The 14,048-nt window shown below is 62.2% G+C and overlaps 2 protein-coding genes across 4 annotated transcripts in view; one reads left to right on the forward strand and one right to left on the reverse strand.

Moving 5' to 3' along the window:
• Window positions 1-9,071, forward strand: part of ADORA1 (adenosine A1 receptor) — a 21,238-nt gene extending 12,167 nt beyond the window's left edge. Inside the window, exon 3 of the mRNA XM_005886372.2 lies at window positions 7,282-9,071. Within this exon, the coding sequence (XP_005886434.1) occupies window positions 7,282-7,921 (640 nt within the window). The 3' untranslated portion in view covers window positions 7,922-9,071. The remainder of the gene's footprint in view (window positions 1-7,281) is intronic.
• Window positions 9,072-9,423: 352 nt separating this feature from the next.
• MYBPH (myosin binding protein H) overlaps window positions 9,424-14,048 on the reverse strand; it is a 9,075-nt gene continuing 4,450 nt past the window's right edge. Inside the window, exons 4-11 of one of the 3 annotated variants that reach the window (XM_014533417.1) lie at window positions 13,473-13,561; window positions 12,931-13,126; window positions 12,615-12,754; window positions 12,036-12,195; window positions 10,759-10,895; window positions 10,445-10,631; window positions 10,111-10,159; window positions 9,424-9,703 (exon numbers count right to left, since the gene is read on the reverse strand). In XM_014533417.1, coding sequence (XP_014388903.1) covers window positions 10,143-10,159; window positions 10,445-10,631; window positions 10,759-10,895; window positions 12,036-12,195; window positions 12,615-12,754; window positions 12,931-13,126; window positions 13,473-13,561 — 926 coding nt within the window. In that variant the 3' untranslated portion in view covers window positions 9,424-9,703; window positions 10,111-10,142. Of the gene's footprint in view, window positions 10,632-10,758; window positions 10,896-12,035; window positions 12,196-12,614; window positions 12,755-12,930; window positions 13,127-13,472; window positions 13,562-14,048 lie in introns of all 3 variants that reach the window. The other 2 variants (XM_014533416.1, XM_014533415.1) reach the window with 2 other exon arrangements.

The raw sequence follows: 14,048 nt of genomic DNA on the forward strand, positions 1-14,048 counted from the left end.
TTAAAATCCCCAGGCTTCTACAAAGGCCCCCTGTCTGTGTGTGGGGGTGGGGGACAGGAGGGATGGAGAGGAGCAGGAAGCCTCAACCCCCCTCCTGCTTCTCTCACCCTGAAGTGAGGATTGCTGTCGTTGAGTTCATCTCTCTCATGTTTGTAACTGTTTTCTATTCATTGGGCTCATTCTCTGTTTCTTCCCCAGCCCCCCTCTTCCTCTGCGTTCTCTGGTTTTAATGGAGCATTGTGTAGGGACCTGCTTTCCTTCCCCCATGTCACTGGATGCCCATGTGTGCCAGGGGCGCTGGCAGGTGCTAGGAACCCACATGGGACCGGGCCTGGTTCCCACCCTCTGGGCACTTGCAGTGAATGCTCAGGGAGGAAACAGAATTGGACTGATCGTCCCTCAGGGATCCGCTCCCCGCCTGCATCCATCTGGGCCGGCCGGGTGCCTCCCACCTCCCACCTCCCACTGCACCAGGCCCTTCCTGCCCCAGCCCATCTCTGCACACCAAGGGACTGGAGGGGCGGGGGGGGGGGGGGCACGACAGGGGCTCCTCTGCGCAGCTGGCTGAGGAGAGCTGGCTCCTGGTTGGTCCTGGCTGCTAGTGCGGCTCCGTGAGTGCCTGTGTAGTAAACAGGAGGGAGAGAGCACCAGAGACCTGGGGAACAGCTGTGCCCTCCCTGCTCTGCCCGGGCTGTGGTGCAGCAGGAGCCACTGAAGCTAGACCCCAGGGTGGACTTCCTGGTGTAAAAGCGCAAGGGACGGAGTGGAGGCCCGCGGGGGGGCGGGGGGGAGCGTCTTCTTTCTTTGGAAACGTTTCCAAGGTGGGGAGCTCTGCCTGTCCTCTCTCCTCCCCCCACCGTCTGCCTTGTGTTGCATCTTTTCCAGAGTCGAGGGCTAGACACCATGGACGGTGGGAGCCCCAAGGTCCCAGGTGGCAGAGACAGAGATGAACTCGAGGCGGGGAGCGCAGTTGCCCCCTGAGGGCAAGCATCCTTGTCCCCAGACCAGGGCAGGTCTGGGCACGGGGTGTCCGTCTGCACAAGACCCTTCCCACAGGGAAATGGCCCTTTAGGCTGAGGCGTAGTCACCCCTGGTTCCCGACAGCAGAGAGTGTGGGAGACAGGGCCTGGGCGCCCCACTGCAGTCTCCACACAGGCCACTTACCCCGAGGGCTTCGAGCCCCAGGGAGCAGGGGGAGGTGCTGGGCCAGCTCCCACACCCACCCAGTCCCTGCTGGACTTGGACCCCAGTGGGACAGACCAGAACACAGTGCGATTTTGTCCTGAGCGGAGCCGGGTCCGGGAGCTGGATACAAAGTGGATACTGAAGCCGCGTAAACAGCCTCCCAGAGGGAAACAGGACCTTTCTGTTTCATTGTCCCAGGGGGTCCTCCGGGCAGTGTGTGTGCGTGTGTGCATGTGTGTGTGTTTGGTGTGAATACAATGGGCACCAGTTGCTGCTGCTCACCTGGGGGGCCTGGCTCAGCCTCATGGCCGGCCAAGCAAGCCTGTCACCCCATTGGGCCCCAGACAAGACCCGGGACAAGGAACTGAGACCAGCTGGAGGCACCAGCTATTAGCTGATGGGGCGGGGGGGGGGACAGTTTGAACTCAGATCTGGGTCTTCAGCGAATGTTTATTTCTCTCCATCCCATGGCGCGCCCCATCTCCCCTCCTTGGGCGAGTACGCCCTGCCGCCCTGCCGGGAATTGAATGTGCCGGGCTCCTCCCACCCTCGCTGGCTCTCTATTCCGCCCTCCCTCCCGCGGGTGCCCAGCTGGCCTCGCATTCAGTCCCAGTCAGCCCGCTGAGGACACAGTTGCCGCCAGGGGAGGGGTTTCACCAAGGCCAGCTCCCTCCCCAGCGGCCTGACTGACCCTGTTCTCCTGACGCCAGCGCCACTATTCCAGGCAGGAGGCCGCTCTCGGGGTCCTGACCCGGCTGCTTCTGGTGCAGGCCCCCCTCGCTGGGCAGTGTGGGTCCCTCTCTGCGCTCTCAAGCCCAGGACAATGAGATGAGACACTAAACAGTTCAGCTCCCTCCTCTGTGCCAGCCAGGCCGTGGGACTCTGCCACCCCTTTAGGTGACCACGGTCCCCACAACGCCAGGCCTTTCCACTTCACTGGGAAGGAATGTTACCTCCTGGATGCTGTGGACGCCCCGGACAGGCCTGGCTGCACAGCCTCTCACAGGTCATTGAATCCCTGCGCGGACAGGATGGATTTTTCCATGCCTCCTGATGAGTTGGAAAGTCACCCACAGCAGGTGGGACTGTCCTGGCTTTGCTGGGGCTGGAGAGAGCCAGGTCTCCGAGCAGGAAGTGTCCCGAGGTAACTGCCGGGTCAGACGCCCTCTTCCCCCAGGACCGCCGGCCCCTGGGATGTGGGGCCTGCAGCCGGCCTCGGGGTCAGAGAACCTCCTCCCAGCACCTCTCCCTGTGGACTCCTCTGGGTCAGAACTTCTGAGCAAACCCAAGCCCCTCGTTGTGCGAGTGGGAGCACCAGGGACAAGGCACCTGTGAGGGCAGTACCTGTGCGACCTCTGAGGGGGGTGTGGCCTCAGATGCTTCCGCACCAGCTGGCCCTCCCCTGGGAGCTCCCTTCCCGCAGGGGCTGTGCCTCCATCGGACAGGGCTCCCTGAGCAGGGCTGTCTTCCTTCTGCTCCTCCCAGATGCCCAGGGGCAGGAAAGGACCAGAAACTGAGTCGGAAAGGGTGGGGGAGGCACCCACAGAGGCTGGTCTTTCCCGCCAGCTCGTGGGTTATTTGTCCTCACAAGTGAGCAGGAGCGACTTCCAAGGCCCATGACACGAAGAGCCTAGTGACACAACTGCTCCTTCCTTCATGGAGCCCAGGGCCCTCCCTCCCGTAGCGCTGGGTGCTGGCCGGGTCAGGAGGTGCCCTTGGGGACGTGGCGCAGACATTCCCAGACGCCGGGCGATGCCACGGGGCCCAGGCAGAGGGATTCTCAGCCGGATCTCGGGGCCCAGACGTCCAGCCCCTCCTGGGCCCTTCACCCACACTCCTCTGGGCAAAATTAATGCTGAAGACGTGGCCCCTGGAGTGTGCCAGAGCCCCTGATGCCCTTGATTGTATCTGGTTTCCTGTGCTCCTCGGGGAGGAAGAATTTCTTGGCAGGAAGTAGTTTAATGGTCTGAAAGCCTTACTTCCTGGTCCTGAGGTCCAGGTTTTCAGTTACAAGTGGCTGAGATCCCTGCCGAGGAGGGAGGCAGGGGGAGAGGACGGGAGCAATGATAGCCTCCACCTCAGACGCCAGCGAAGAGGAGGCCAGACAGGGTTCAGCCGGTGCCACCCAAGCCTCAGAGCAGCAGAGGGTGCTGCCCCCGACGCCCACCCAGCCGTGGGCTCCTTGCGGGAGTCGGCGACAGGGAAGCGTAGGACGGCCAGGCCTTGGGGCCCTGCCCGGGTTTCAGCAGTTGGCTGGTCGCTTCCTCACCCCATGCCTTTCCCAACCCCCTGTACGATTCTCTCTCTTTCCTTCTGAGTCAACACAAATCTACGAAGAGGCTGGCAGTCCTCGCTGGCAGGAAGTCCTCTGTGGTGACTACTCAGTTCTTCCCGCTCCAGTGTTGTGCCGAACCTTTGGGGCCGAACCAGGAACACGGGGATCATGTAGGTGTTTCCACGGAAGGCCTTTGAGGCCTGAAATTGGCCACAGCCGTGATGAAGCACCCGAAGCCAGGCAGGGTCAGCGAGGAGCAGAGGTCGGCACCACCAGCAGGCGACCCCACCCTGGGGGAGGGGGGTCCCCGATGCCGCAGGGCGCAGGGGGAGGCGGGTCTGGGACCCCAGGGCTGCAATGTGGTGGCCTCCCTGTGGGAGGTGGAGCCAAGGAGGAGACACAGCTGCTGCCTGGCACCCGTGGCCTCGGTGACAGAGAGGGAGGAACTGTCCTGGCTTCTGTCCCTTCCCGTGGGCACTGCAGTGCCTCCCGAGGACCCACCTGGCTCACGAGCCGGGGAAATGCCACCATGGGGGCTCAGACCATGGGACGCAGAGCAGGGCTTCAGGATCAACGTGCTCCAGCCGCTCCTCCGTCCTCGGCCCAGCAAAGGGGCTGTAGGGCTTAGAACAAACCCCAGAACCTTGACAGTGACCCGCCCAGCCCTGGGTGACCAACCCAAATCACACCTGTGGCCCCGCCTTCCACTCTGGCCCCCTCCTCACCAGTCACTCTTCCTGGAGCCCCAGGGTTTATAGTCTTGGCCTCTAACCCCATTTCTGAGCCTTTCACTTGCTCTGGCACCAGCTACAGTGGGAACGACTTTCCCCTCCAGCCAGACTCGCTCTCGGCATCGGGGACCCCCCTCCCCCGCCTTTCCTTCAGGCTCTGCCCTCCCTTCCCCCACTGTCCTTCCACGTTGATCTTCGACAGGAGATACTAGTAGGTTGACTCATGCCGTGGAGCTGGAGTTATCTCTGCTTCTAAGAATAACAGAGAGGGCAGCTCTCAGCCCGAAGCACAGGCTCGCAGTGTGGGTCTCAGGCCCTGAGGGGTTGGAGGTGCTGGGCCGTCCCTTTGATAGTATCTTCAAGGAGCTGCCTGTGGACAGGGCCCCACTGGGAGTGTCACTGCCTCCTGTGGCTCCCCCTCGGCTGGGCAGCTCACTCCTGAGGGCAGCGCTCGTCTCTCCTCGAGGGCTAGTTCCCAGCACAGCCCCGAGGTGGCCAGGCCTTGCACCCTGATTTGGGAGGGACACCCCGAGTGTCGGAGGCACATCAGCGTGCCTCACCCTCTGTGCACCCTCCGCTTTTCTCTCCCACGTGGAGGAGAGGGGGGCTGCTCCCTAGCCGGCGGGGGGTGGGGTGGGAGAGGCAGCCCTTCCTGGGAGAGCCTGCCCCACCTCAGCCAAGGTCCTGCGTCCGGCCTTTTCCCACCATGGAGAAAATAGCAAGAAAAACAGATGAGAACTGATACCCTGGCTGCAGGGTCTACTGGGACCTGGCCCTGGAGGAGCCCAGGAACAAGGTGATTTAGGGGCTCCAGGAAGTCAGGAAGGGAGGGGGGCCCTCTCTCACTAGGAGTGGCCTCCCCGCCGCCTCCCACCTGGACACTGTCAGTACCACCTCCTCTCTCGGTGGGTCCTCATGGCCCACCCCCATCTCTGGAGGTTCTTCTTAGAACGGGGCCAGCCGTTCCCACGTGTGAACTTGTAGGAAAGGGACCTTCTCGCTCTGCCGATCATCCTGCATCCAAACAGCCCAGGCAGCTGTCGCCCTGAGGAGAGCGGGTCTCAGAGCAGGAGACATGGCACACGATGGCCGCCTCTGGGTCTTGAATCTGAAATTGGGGCTCCTCCCAGGATGCTACGGGGTTCCCTGAGGCATGAATGTAAAAGGGCTTGTCGACAATAAACGCGCTATAAACCCTGCAGATGTGGGTGGTGCCCGGGTCTCTGTGTCCCTCCGCCTTCTTCTCTCTCCACGGGATGATCTGTGCCCTTTGGTCTGGCCCCATAGACTCATGGCCAAGCTTCTTGGGGACATTGGAGACACTCGAAGTCTCAGGAACAAGCCTGAGCCAGATGCTGGCAGAGCTTGCGTTTGCTGAGCACCTTGCGATCCCAGAGGGTTCCCGGTGGGAATGTTTCAAGGGGCTTGGAGGTGTGGGAGCCCAGGCCCAGGAATACTGGGGGGTGTTTATACGTGTTATCGGGTCCTCACCCTCTGACGTGGGTCCCGCGGGCCCATTTCTCAGAGGAGGAGTTGATGTAGTAGCTTGCAGACTTGGGGGCCAAACTTGGTCTCCTTCCAGCATATGCCCCAGGCGGGCCTTCCTGCTGGGGTCCCCGTGGAGGCAACGGCTTCAGCTGTAGCAGAGCAAAGGTGCAGGCGAAGAGAACCCCAGGCAGGCGTGGCCAGTGGGGCAGCCCTCAGGGCTGTGCTGTGGGGACACAGGGGAGGGGAGGAGGGGGAGTCACCTGGGCTCCTCAGTGTCCCCACCAGAAAGATAAGGAGATTAGAAATGAGGGTCCCATCCACCTCGCTTTGCAGATTCCTCCCACCCCAAACCGCCCCTCCCCTCCCCTTCCTGTGAAGCCTTCGGGGAACAGGGGGCCGTGGTGGGTGGAAAGGCCCCAGGAGGAAGGGCCTTGGGCGTCATCGCTGGGAAGGCGAGAGCCACGGGCACGGGAAGAGAAGCAGCTGGAGGGAGCCCCTCACACCCTGGGTCCCAGTAGCTGTTTACAGGCTCACGGGGCAGCCAGCGCTGGCTTGGAAGCCGCTTTGGAAAATAACCACGGGCCGCTGTGCTGAGCCAGCTCCTCGCGCGGAGCGGGGCCCGGCCTTTGGCTCCTTCTCCGAGGCCGTGTGTGGCCAGAGGACACGCTGGCTGCTGGCCGGGCTTGCTTCACGGGAAGTGGGGACATGGACACCCTCGGCCTCAGTGGGGGGTGCCGGTCGTCACCTCGGTAGATTCTGTATCATCCACATGTTTACATCGTGCGTGTGTCCTGTCATGTGAAACCTCGTTCCCTCAACATCTTCCCTTGCGTTTCCTTTCAAGGACAGGTCACAGCCTGCAGCTGCCTGTTGCCTTATCTCCTCCTTTTGTGTTCTCTGTGTCTTCTCCCAAAGGTGAGCTGAGAGAGGCGGGTCCTTGTCTCACTCCCTGCAGAGAGCAGTGCCCGGGACCCACAGCACGCAGAGCTTGCTGGACATGAGCACAGCTTTCTCTCCCGAGAGCCATTCCCAAGGGGCCCGGGCGTGCACAGCTGGTTCTTGAGGCCAAGCCGTGTGCAGTGACGGGGAGGGGAGGGGAAGGGTGGGCGGAGGAGCTGGGCGATGGGGGGCTGGCCGGGGAGTGGACGAGCCCAGAGGAGGGTGTGGATGCTTCCTGAGTGTTGCCGCCCGTGGAGGTGGCTTGTGCCCCAGTGGCTGAGTGGCCAGTGGGGACAGGAGTGGGGAAGCCCCGGCCGGTCGCAGGGCACTGTGGACCTCCACGTCTTCACCTGCTGGTGCTTCCCACCCACGAGGGGTCATGAAACAGGGATGAGGCCACCAGGGGACTCGCCCAGCACACACGGCGATTTCACTTTGGTGATTTTATTAAAACTCCTAAAGAGCGTCCTCTGCTTTTGGTTATGATTTCTATCATCAACCAAGAGAGGTGAGCCAGTGTGTGTCCAAGTCTCAGATCCTGAGAAATTGGCACTTTAGCCAAAGACACACACTCCCCGCTCCCTGGGCCCTGGCAGGGGTGGCCTCCTCTGTGGGGGGAGGTCGGGGAGCCTCACGGGGACTCACACTGCCCTCCCTCCCCAGGTACAAGACGGTGGTGACGCCCCGCAGGGCCGCGGTGGCCATCGCCGGCTGCTGGATCCTCTCCCTCGTGGTGGGCCTGACGCCCATGTTTGGCTGGAACAACCTGGGTGCGGTGCAGCGGGCCTGGGCGGCCAACGGCAGCGCTGGGGAGCCCGTGATCAAGTGCGAGTTTGAGAAGGTCATCAGCATGGAGTACATGGTCTACTTCAACTTCTTCGTCTGGGTGCTGCCGCCACTGCTGCTCATGGCACTCGTCTACCTGGAGGTGTTCTACCTGATCCGCCGGCAGCTCAGCAAGAAGGTGTCGGCCTCCTCGGGCGACCCGCACAAGTACTACGGGAAGGAGCTGAAGATCGCCAAGTCGCTGGCGCTCATCCTCCTCCTCTTCGCGCTCAGCTGGCTGCCCCTGCACATCCTGAACTGCATCACCCTCTTCTGCCCGAGCTGCCACAAGCCCAGCCTGCTCACCTACATCGCCATCTTCCTCACGCACGGCAACTCCGCCATGAACCCCATCGTCTACGCCTTCCGCATCCAGAAGTTCCGGGTCACCTTCCTCAAGATTTGGAACGACCATTTCCGCTGCCAGCCCGCACCCCCCGTGGACGAGGGCCCCCCGGAAGAGAGGCCGGATGACTAGACTCTCCCTGCCCACAGCCAGAGCACCTCAGCGCGGCCCTCACTCCCCACCATCTAACTGTCTCCATGGGCCTCCCCGGCCGGGCCGGGGGTGTGGGGGCCGTCCATGGGGGGAAACCAGGCAACCTGAGGGAAGGAGGGAAGTGGCTTGAGCCACCCCACCTGCTGCCTGTCCCTGGGCAGCCCCTGCTTCAGGCAAAGGGCCCCGCGGCGGGGAGGCCATCTCCGGTCCTGCAGGTGGGGGCGCTCTCGTCTCAGCGGCTGTGACCCTGCAGCCTGGGACCAGGCCTCAGGAGGGAGGACATCCCCTCCAAGATGCGTGAAGAAGATGCTGTCTCTGAAGGAGAAGGTGGCCCGAGCCAGTGAGGGGCAGCCATGAAGGAGCCTCAGGCCCAACCTCCCCAGCCCCAGGCTCCCAGCCACGCTGGGTGCCACGGTGCCACCCCCTTGCTCTGAGCAGCCCAAGACTGTACTTGAGAGGGAGGTAGGAAGAGCCAGCGCAGACGTCATTTCCAACGTTCGCTTTATTCTGCACCAGCCTTTGGAGCCTGGTGGGGGCTTGGAGCCCAGCAGCCAGTAGGGAGTGGTGGTGTGGGCCTCACCCAGCCATCAGGTGGCAGCACTGAGCGTCCCCAGGAGGAAGCTGGCGTGTGACTACCTGTCATCCAGGACCAGCCCAGCAGGTGCACCTGCCCCCAGACAGGCCGGGACTCTCCTAAGCAGCACCTTCCCTGCTGCTCCTGGGCCTGACGGAGACCCGTCAGCTCTCGAGAGAGTTGTGCCTCCTGCTGAGGGGTGGGCCAGGAGTGGCTGACGGGGCCTCCTGGGATGGGGGGTGACAGGCCGGAGCCAGACAGAGGACCCAACCCCTGAGAGAGGAGGCGGGAAGGTCCTGCTGGCCTTTAACTACCCCCAGGGCCCTGGCATGCAGCCCGGTTTTCAGGGGCTGTGGGGTCTCCTGCAGAGCCGAGGGTTTCGGGGTTTCTGGGGAAGAGCCACCCCTGCCGGGCTCAGGGTCCTGGTGCAGAGGGTGGAGGGGCGGATTCTGTGTGAGTAGCGACTCCAGGCCTTGATTCCAGGCCCTTGCCTCTCTCAGAGGTGCTGTGCCCTGCTCCCAGGGGGCACATGACTAATAAAAGACTGTGAATCCACATGCAGAGCCACTGCTAGGCACCCACCGCCACTCGGAGGGCGACAGACAGCCTCGCAGAGAGGACTCCCTGGGGAGGTCAAGGAGTGGGAGCCGGGCAACGTGCCCCCCGGTTCCCCCCGGTTCCCGCGAGGGGGGCGTGTGTTCTTACAGCTATTGGCTTGGGCTGGCAAGTCCTGAACGTGAGAGCAAGATCCTGAAACATCTCAGGTCAAGAAACCCCCTGACTCCCGAGTCCCCTCCCGTGGACCTTGCGCGTGGGGTCCCATGGGGAGACCCCTAATGGCGATGCATTCACCGCTTTGCAGTGACACGGTGCCTCCCCCCAGACAATCATCACTGTCAGAGTCCCCGGCGGTACACATGCACCTTTATTGGACTGGTTCTTGCCCAGCATGCAGCTCTTTGCAGGGCACAGCAATCTTTGCTCCGTCCAGGGCTTTGTGCCCAGTCATCCTGTCCCGGGGGCTGCCAGGCCCACTCCTGGGCACTGGGCCGCAGCCTCGGGTGGAGGGAGGTGAGGCTGGGGCCAGGGAGCAGAGCTGTCTGTCCGTCATCACAACAGAGAGGGGTCTGGAGACTCATGGCGCCGGATATGGGCCTGGCGGCCCTGACCCCTCAGGCCCACAGCACCTGGCAGAGAACACGTTCCATGACCCTGGTCTTGGTAAACTGGGCTGAGGGGTGAGGAGGGCAGGGAAAGCAGGCCCTCTCTCCCTCCTCGCGTCTGGGCTCTGCCACTTCCCCCCGTCCAGCACCTAAGAACCACCTCACAGAGAAGGTGGGCACGCGCTGTGGGCCCCACTTTTCTGACGAGAAACAGGTCCAAGAGGGCACCCCAGTCCCAGGTCACTCAGAGCCAGGACTGGACCTTCCACCAAGTCACCGCCCCCAGGCCCCACCAGCATTGCCCTGCCTGCCTGCTGCCCCCGTCTCTGGATTGTGTGACTGCAGAGCTGTGCCCACGCTGACTGCCCCTCCCCTTCTCACCTGCCCCGCCCCTGCCCAGATGCAGCCCCGGGAGCAGGTCCAGCATTTACCTGTGTCTCCATCACAGCCTCCTCCATGCTCCTCAGTGTGTGGCTAAGGCTGGAAGAGATCCCACAGGTTAGAGCTGGGGGGTCCTCTGGGGACCAGGTTGGGGGTGGAGAAACCAGAGCAGCTCGTGGCCACCTCCCAGGCGGACACTCCTCCTCCTCTGCCCATATAGGCCACCCTCCCGAGCGTGGACAGTTCTGACAGCCCCGCCGCGATCGCAGTGCCCCGTCCTGCGGGTTTTCAGGGCTCAGCCTCCGCTAGTCTCGCAGGAGAAGAGGTGCATCTCCTGTTCTCCCCCATGGCAGGTCCCTCAGGAGACCCTCCTCCAGCCCTCACCTTTGACCTCCAGCCGGCAGTCCACAGACGCCTCCCCCAGCATGTTGACGGCCTTGCAGGTGTAGACCCCAGAATCAAAGGGGCTGGGTTTCCGGATCTCCAGGGTGTAGACGCCTTGCTCAGAGAAGGTGCGGTATTTGGGGTCCCCCTGGATGTTCATGTTGTTCTTCATCCAGATGATCTTGGGCTGGGGAGCAGGGCCACAGGGAGGCTGGGCAGGCTGTGGGCTGGGACGGGCTCTCCCAGGCCAGATTCCTCAGCCCCACCGCCCTGCTTGTCCACTGCCCCTGAGGCACAGCCGGGCCTGCCCTCACCTTGGGTGATGCTCGCACGCTGCAGGAGAGCTGGGTGCTGTAGCCGGAGGTGGTGGTGTGATCAGCCAGGGGCTGGGTGAAGGAAGGGGCTTCTGAGAAGTCTCTCTCAACAAACCCTTTAAGTTTGGCAACAATATCTGGGTTCATGGGAGAAAATGGGATAAATTTGAGATATAGGAGGAGATCTCTTAGGATGGACCTCAGCCCTTTTCCCCAAACGATCGCTACAGCTTCCATCTCGGCGTCTTCTGACGACTGGCTCTGACAGCCTCGAGGAAGGCCTTAGCGTCCAGAGGACGACGACAATCCATGCCACCCTGCCCTCCTCTGAGCGCCGTGCCGGGCCCCAGGCTCCTGGCCAGTGTGTGGGGACATAGGACAGAGTGTGTCCCAGGGGCAGAGCAAGGGGAGCTGAGAGGGTGGGCAGGAGAGCCAGAGAGAGGAGAGGATCTTGGCTAATGGTGGAGACCAGCAGTCTGGAGATAGTACATTTTATTTCTGTTTGTCTTTGGAGAAATAACTGGCTTTCCTTTTTTAAACAAAAATTTCTTCCTAATTCTGTGCAACTCAGGCTGCTGTTAACAAGTGTGTGCCTTCCGGACCCACACAGACTCTGCTTGGGGGAGGGCCTTGGAGCACGCAGGGTGATGGAGAACGGGCCTGGGATTTAACCTTCGACGCGAGGGGTCTTGCCCCGTGTGGAGAGAGTAAATGCCGAGTGTCTCCCATCCATCCACGTGGAGTTATATTAGGGTTGGAGGTCTGTGCTATCAGCAAACTTGCCAGAACCCACTGTCCCCACTGCCCTCATGCTGGTTCTTTGGGGACAGTGCACGTGAGGCCTAATGACCACTCTGATGTCGGCAGCCACAGGGCATCTGTGGAAAAAATACACAGTCTCCCTCTCCCAAGGGACCCTTCTTATTTGCATGAGACACTTGGATGTACTTGTTCAATCATCCACCACATCCATCCCTTTGCAGTTGCGTGTGTGTACATGGCTGTGCATGGCTGTGTGTGCGCGTGGCTGTGTGTGTGCATGGCTGTGCGTGCACAGCTGTGCATGGCTGTGTGTGCATTGGTGTGCATGGCTGTGTGTTCGTGCATAGCTGTATGTGTGCATGGCTGTGTGTGTGCATAGTTGTGTGTGGAGTGGCATCCATGAGGAGTCCTCAGAGAGGGCAGCTAACACACCAGGAGAAGGTAGAGGTGATGGAGATGGGGAGAGAGTCAGCCTTGCTGGGCCTGGCTTACCTCCTGTCCAGGCCCAGACCTACCTATCTTCCGGATGTGGGCCAGCTCCTTGGTGATGGCGGGCGAGTCGCTGAGTCCACATAGATTTTCCGAAAAGACCCGGAAGGAGTACGAGTTGCCCACGATGAGGTCGGAGATGGTGCAGGAGGTCGGATGGTAGCGCTCCAGCACGGTGAACCATTGCTGCGGGGACCCGGCCCTGTCATCACAGCCCACCCACCTCACCCTCCTGCTCACCCGGCTGCTACTCCCCGGGGAGGCTGCAGCATCTACCTTGGGCCTGAGGGACTTTCAATTTGGGAGGAGGGGCCTCTGGGTCATTCGGGTGACCTCTCGGAGTCATTTTGGGTCATTCGGGTGACCTCTCTGGGGTCCTCAGAGAGCATCTTCCCCCCTCCCCCGCCCCCTGCAGTCTTCATGGGGGAAATGAGGCCCAGAGATGAAAGGGGTCGTGCCTAAAGCCGCAGGAGGAGTCAGGCCAGTGGTAGGCAGACCTGAGCTCAGTCCCCAACTCTCAGTGGGCTGGGCCTTCCCCCCACCTGGTCCACTTCCTCCCTCGCCCCACTCACACTTCCCCACCCAGGTTGGCCCGGGAGCCTCACCTCTGTCTTCTTGTCCGCCTTCTGCACCGTGTAGCCCAGAAGCTCAGTGTTGCCGGTGTCCTGGGGCGGCGTCCACTCGAGGGCCACATTGCAGCCCCAGACGTCCACTAGCCGGATGCTGCTGGGCGGGTTGGGCTTCTCTGCAGGACCAGTGTCAGGAGGGGTGAGGGGGCGGGCTGGGCTGGCCCGACAACCCCCACCCCCAGGATCTTGCTCCTATCACACTCCCCTGGCCTGACCCCATGAGCGTCAGCTGTGGTGTAGGAGGTGGGGGTGTCTGGCCCCTGGGAGGCACGCTGCCTCCTCTGCCCCATACCAATGACCAAGATGTTGATGGCTGCCCGGGCCTCCAGGGTTTCCAGCCGCACAGTGAGCTCATAGCAGCCTGAGTCTGAGCGCTGGGCCGAGCGGATGAAGAGGATGGAGTCCTGGTCCCCGGTGCGCACGCTCACTCTCTTGCTGTCCAAAGCTTGGCCGTTGTGGGTCCACGAGACTTGAGGCTTGGGATTCCCCTGGGAGGGAGGAGCCCTCAGGGTGTGCAGGGAGGTGCCAGCACCTACAGCCACCCCACACTGGGGTCTCTGGAGCTGTGTGCAGGGAGCCATCCCCACCAGTCCTCCCAGGAGGGGCAGCAGAGGCTGGAGCCCCAGCTGCTGCTCAGACTGTCACCCATGGATGTCCAGCCAGCCTTGGGGCGAGCTGCCCCGTCCACAGGTTGGAGAACGTGCAGGAGGTGGAGCCTCTGGGGGGGTCCCAGACAGACCCCCCACAGAGATCCTGACATTTCCTGGGCTCTTGTGACCAACCCAAAGGGGCCCTGATTTCCACCCAAGCTGGTACCCTGATTCCCACACACACCTGGAAGGGAATCTGCAGGTTGACCGTCTCTCCCACCTGGCGGGTGTAGGTCTGACGCAGGTGGCGGGGCACACGGATCTTGGGAGCCTCTGCAGCAAAGGGAGAGGCTCAGCACAGCACTGGGCCTGCTGACGGCTGAGGCCTGAGGGCTGGGCAGGGGGGCTCTTGGGTGTGTTGTGGGGCCATCTTGTGGGATGAATGGAACTTGCTCCTGAAATCGAGGGGCCCCAACCCTCCTAAAGCCCCTGGGGAACTAAGCCAGAAAGTCCCAGGAGGGCAGGCCTCCATGGTGTGGATGGAGAAGCATCTGGATTCCCTAGGCTCCTGGGCCCTGCTGGCTGGGATTCTCCTGCAGCCCCAGATTCCTGGGTCCAGATGTTGGGGACCTGCATTCCCAGAAAGGGGCACAGCCTAGGCCCGAACCCAGCCCCTCCACCCACAAGAGCCCAGGACCTTCCAAGAGACCCAAGTGCTTGTGCTCTGCCTCCTGGTCACGTGGGAGGGTTAGGAGGTCTTCTTAGAAGACGCCAGAGCAGACAATTCCCTTCTTCTCTGCCCCACCCTAACCCCCCTCCC

The sequence above is a fragment of the Myotis brandtii genome, unplaced genomic scaffold, assembly GCF_000412655.1.
Source record: "Myotis brandtii unplaced genomic scaffold, ASM41265v1 scaffold975, whole genome shotgun sequence".
Taxonomy (NCBI): Eukaryota; Metazoa; Chordata; class Mammalia; order Chiroptera; family Vespertilionidae; genus Myotis; species Myotis brandtii.